General features: G+C 40.5%; 1 protein-coding gene across 1 annotated transcript in view; it reads left to right on the forward strand.

Annotated features, from left to right (window-relative positions):
• Positions 1 to 1482, forward strand: part of pknox2 (pbx/knotted 1 homeobox 2) — a 70732-nt gene extending 69250 nt beyond the window's left edge. Inside the window, exon 11 of the mRNA XM_080833724.1 lies at positions 1 to 1482. This exon is cut by the window's left edge and continues 116 nt beyond it. Coding sequence (XP_080689850.1) covers positions 1 to 150 — 150 coding nt within the window. The 3' untranslated portion in view covers positions 151 to 1482.
• Positions 1483 to 5562: the final 4080 nt, after the last annotated feature.

The following is a 5562-nucleotide window of genomic DNA, read 5'->3' on the forward strand; positions in this document are numbered from 1 at the left end:
GAGGAGGAGGAGGAGGAGGAGGAGGAGGGCATGGAGGACGAAGAGGAGGAGGAAGAAGAGGAAGAGGAGGAGAGAGAAGAGAGGAGGAGGCACATGACTGGAGTGGGGAGAAGAGATCAGGGCCTTGACCACACGGATGGCCTGAAGTAAGGAAAGGGAGAGACAGGAAGAGGAAACGACGTAGTTGTCCCTACTCACACACACACACACACACACACACACACACACACACACACACACACACACACACATGCAAAGACACACTTATCCTCATGACAACACGTCAGCACGAGACCAGAGAGATTTTCCACAGCAGCCATGTTTGTGTGGGTTTAGAACTTCCCGGTCGGAACTCTGAGCGTGCGATGGGAGCCATAGCCTAAGGAGGAGAGGAGCAGCTGATAGCGTGCGGTTTATGAACCTGAAACCCACTGACAGTGACAGGGCTGAAGAAAAAACCTGGAGCTTATCAGACACTACATTGTGGGAAGACCAACTTGTATTTACACATGAAAACACACACACACACACACACACATACACACACACACACTGCATAACATACCAGCTCTCTGAAGTCATGCTTGCAGCAGTCATGCCTTACATTGTATAAATGTATCTTTGGTTTCTCAGGTCAAAGTTCATAGCACGACTCATCATCTCTTAAATGTTCCAAATCCTAGCGGAATGGAAGCAAAATGTGTTTGGTTGTTGTTGTTGTTTTTTTATTTTATTTTTAAGGCATGGTTATATCAAAGAAAACACTTACTCTGGCAAAACTGCAAAAACAGCACAAACTCTGTACGTTTGATATTTGCTCAGTGGTATTGAAGAGAGCTTGTCTATTTATTTCCCCAGCTTTTGAAAAGGGACATACACTGGCAGCTTCTCGCTCAAACACACACACACACACACACACACACACACACACATCTGCCAACAAATGATTCAGATGTGGGAATGTTCAAGGAGACGTGATGACGGTATACTTGGGTGAAAAACTTTCCCTCTCTATCTCTCTCTCTCTCTCTGTCTATCTTTCTCTCTCAAAGACACACACACACACAGAAAAAAAAAACGTTTTTTTATCTAAATCCACAAACCCGCTGTTGAGTTGTCTCTGGAATAAGGACAGTTCAAAAGAAGGCCAAGCTGAAAGTACGCTTTCTGTGCGACGTGAATGACAAAAAAATAAACAAATAAAAAATAAAAAAGACAAACAAACCAACAAAAAAAAAAGCTGTGAGGTACAGTAAATCTTTTGTGATAACGGGGAATCTACACAACAAGTCACCTTTTTTCTGAAGTCACATATAGAGATATGAAATCTCTTTGAATTCTCATTGAAACCAGTCTTTGTGAAGTATGTTTCATCATTATCTACTTGATTGTTTTTCTAAATGCTTCTTCCAGAGCAAGTGATGGAAAAAAAGGGGGAATTTATATTTTGTTTGTACACATTGTTGTCATATTCTCTTATGTTTAAAATAGACCATTTTTGATAATTAAAATGAGACTTGAATTCAAATGCATCATCAATAATTTGTTTTACTCTGTGAATATTGACCTCAATCCTTCAACTTCCGATAGAGACTCTTTTTTGTATTTCTCTTCAAGTGTAAATTTGACTGGAGACGAGACTCATGTTATTCTCTTTGCAAAACCCTTTTCATGACCTCATAATGAAGCATTGGGATGTGGACAGTGTGCACTGAAGGTTCTTTGGGCCAGTAGTATGGGTGTGATCCAGTAGTTAATATGAGACTACTGGGTCGGTCTTTAACCAATAGGTATTTAAACAAGTGACTGTGTTATCTTTTAACAAGTAGGCATTTAAACAAGTGACTGTGTTATCTTGTAACCAATAGGTATTTAAACAAGTGACTGGGTCGGCCTTTAACCAATAGGTATTTAAACAAGTGACTGGGTCGGTCTTTAACCAATAGGTATTTAAACAAGTGACTGTGTTATCTTTTAACAAGTAGGCATTTAAACAAGTGACTGTGTTATCTTTTAACCAAAATGTATTTAAACAAGTGACTGTGTTATCTTTTAACCAATAGGTATTTAAACAAGTGACTGGGTTAACCTCTAACCAGCAAGTATTTAAAACAAGTGACTGTGTTATCTTTTAACAAGTAGGTATTTAAATAAGTGATTGGGTGCCTACTCACTACGCTATTCTCCTCCAGTTCTCCTGGTTTGTGAAACACTCTGCTTCCCTTTTGGACATTATCACCCAATAACACCGTGGAAAACCTTGAATTTCAAACTCTTCTCAGCTGAGAACGACTCTGCTGGTGTGTGTAGTTTGGTGGCCTCTGGCTAATAACATCTTGAGAACTCCCAGATTCATCTTTGCTGGTGTGTAGTTTGGCAGCCATCTTGACATCTTGGCTAATGACATCTTGTGCATGGTGTGCCCCTGGGAGGGAGGTGTGGGAAGAGGGAGGGTCGGCTGCCACAGCGGTGATTACAGTGTGGCAATCAGAGGGAGTCTTCAGCTGGCATCGTAAACTGAAGGGTTTCCGCTGGTCTTAGCCATGTTGCAGACGTCAAGGCCATCAACACATCAAGTCACTTTTTTCTCTCTGTAGCTCAAAGCTGTTGGCCAGCGACAGCTCACCTATGTGTGTAAGTAACAGGTACTAGACGGTCCTACATGGTGATAGTCTGCATTCATAAATGCCTATTTAAAAAAAAGCATACCAAGCCTGATCATCATGTGAACATTCACAAATGCTTACTTCATCACATTGTTTAATATTTTAATATTAAGATCAGGCCCTATTATTTGAAGAGAAATTCATCATGACAATATCTAAAACCCATATTAAGTAATCGTTATAAATAATACACCACATGCTGAAGTTTAATCATTTCTGACATAGAAAGTCTGCAGCCAACTGAGAATGTCCTCCTTTCATTGGCTGTTTTAACCCAGTTAGATCACCACTAAACATCCAGTAATCACGAGAGGCTAGTCAGTTGGAAAGGTCACAGATTGAGATTATTAATTTGCTGTTTGATAGAGTCTATTTGATTGATCAAAATTAACAACATATTTGTTATTTGTGATATTTTAGGTTTTTGCCTTTTTGATACATTTATAAAAAAAAAACTGTAAAATCCTGCTTTTGCTTTGTCATTATAGGGCATTGAGTGTAGATTGATGAGAGAAAAACATATTTTAGAAAATGGTTTCAGCATAATAAAACGTTAAGGGTCTGAATATTTTCTTAATGCACTCTGAATGTCTTTCTCTTTTCTCTTGATGGGTGATTTGCTTGTTTTTTTTTTTACGTAACTTGATATTTCAGGTTTTTTCCTTTTTAATACATTTACAAAAAACTTTAAAATACCTCTTTCACTTTGTCCGTATGGGGTAGATTGATGAGGGAAAAACACTATTTTAGAATATACAGTAGTTAGGGTATGATCAAATGTGAAGGGTCTGAATGCACTCTTGTCTTTCCTTCTCTCTTGATGGGTGATTTGCTTGTGTTGTTTTTTTTACCTCATTTGCAACTAACTTTGGACATAAACTTCTCTCAAATGCTTGAATTTAAATGTGAATGTAAATCACTGTATTTCTAAGAAAAACGAACGAAAGTAATGAAAAGTATCCATTGCCAAAGCACTGTGCCTTATGGGACCGGGTCTAGTCGGCCGTGACAGACCACCAGAAACCCTTCAGAACAGAGTCAGGAGCGAAGCTTGTTAAGACACCACTCACACTGATATTCTCAACGCTTTGGGCCCACAACATGCATTTTTCATTCAGATGAAGATTCACCACTGAAACTAAAGTGAAATTAAAATGATATTTCATGGCAACTAAACCTTATGTTGAAATCCAACCACTGTTTTCACAGTGTTTTTGATGTTTTGATGGTGCCATTTGCTTGTGTTGTGCCATCTGCCAAATGACAAAATGTAAATGTAAATCAAATTTAAAAAAAAAAAAAAAAGGGATGTGAGTTGAGAACAGTATCCGTAATAAAAGCACACTGTCTGATGGGACCAAATCTAGTAGGCCATGACAGCCTACTTAGACCACCATAAACCAGTGTCTGGAATGAGGCTTGTTACACTCAGTAGTAGAATAAAAACCGCACTCTCAAGCTTTTCTCCTTAATAATAAGACCAGTTTATTTCGCACAGACGCGTTTCGGCCTTAAGCCATCGTCAGTGTGTAAACTGGTCTTATTATTAAGGAGAAAAGCTTGAGAGTGCGGTTTTTATTCTACTAATAGTTAACATTCTTTTACTCGCACCCGAAAACGCATTTATATTTTTTTGAAGTAGAGCGCGCCTATCCCTACTAATGCTTGTTAGACTCAGTCATCCTCATGTTCTCAAGGCTTCAACAGCACTGACTGAAACGACTGGACGGGATCCCCAGGAAAAAGAAGAGAGAGAGAGAGAGAAACTAAAAGAAACAGAAAGAAACGTGTTCTGTGTCTCTAGTCAGACTGGATCTACCCAGGGTCAGAATGTACATAAATACACCAGGAGATGACAGAGCGGAGAAAAGCCACGAGCAATGGGGCGTCGTTTGAAGTCAATGGCAGCCAACGAGCCGCGTACACACACACCGAAGGTCCTCCACCCAGAGTCTCTCCACCCGTTGCCACCACCACCACCACCACCCCAACCCCACCCCGCCCAAACCCCCACCCCCATCTCTCCTGCAGGTCCCAGACTGGAGCCATCTGGGCACCCGTGAGTAGAGGCCCTTCTAATTACTCTTCTGGTACTGCCTGGCCCGTCTAGGCTCGGCCTCTCTGGTGTCGCCCTGCCCTCCCCTGCCCTCCCCTGCCCTCCCCGGGGTATTTAAAACCCTAGCCAGCGTCCTGCCCTTCTGGTTTCCTTCGCTGGGTTGGATTTCGGCGTGCCAGTCCTGTCCTGTTTGAGTCTGAGGGAGCACTGAAGGTACTGTGGATATTGAAGTGCAGGTCACTTTTTTTTCATTGCGTTGATAAGAGCTGTCAAGGATTAGGATTAGAAACACAATTTTCTCAATTGCCAAATTTATCTGCAGTTAAAGTAAGTGCTGTTTATTTGGGACAATAAATAATAATTAAAAAAATAAATAAAAATTGTAATTTTAATGGAAATGACATTTTACTCCAAAGCACGGACAATATTCGTGCAATAGCAATACTTATAGAGTCTATACGACGTCATGTAAAACGTATTTATTTGCAGAAAGCCAGCTCTGCTTGGGGAAATAGAAATATAGGTCACACTGTTGCCTGATTCATGCATATCATTTGGCTTTCATTTTAATTCTTTTCATGCGGCACCGCAGCCCTAATATGAGTTGAGTGGCGTGTCTTTTGGGGTCCTGGTTGTTTAGAGGAAAATCCATGACCACTGCCAAGACAGTGTACACTCTTAACATTATAAACACTATGTGAAGTATATTTATTTGCAAAAAGAAAAGCTCTCCTTGTAGAAATGATCTATTCGTTTGATTTGGCTTTGCTTTGTCAGCTTCAGTTACCCAGCTCTGATGTGTGTGTCGGATCTCTCCTAGTTGTGTGCAGAAGCAGAGCC

The sequence above is a fragment of the Sprattus sprattus genome (genome assembly GCF_963457725.1).
Source record: "Sprattus sprattus genome assembly, chromosome: 1".
Taxonomy (NCBI): Eukaryota; Metazoa; Chordata; class Actinopteri; order Clupeiformes; family Clupeidae; genus Sprattus; species Sprattus sprattus.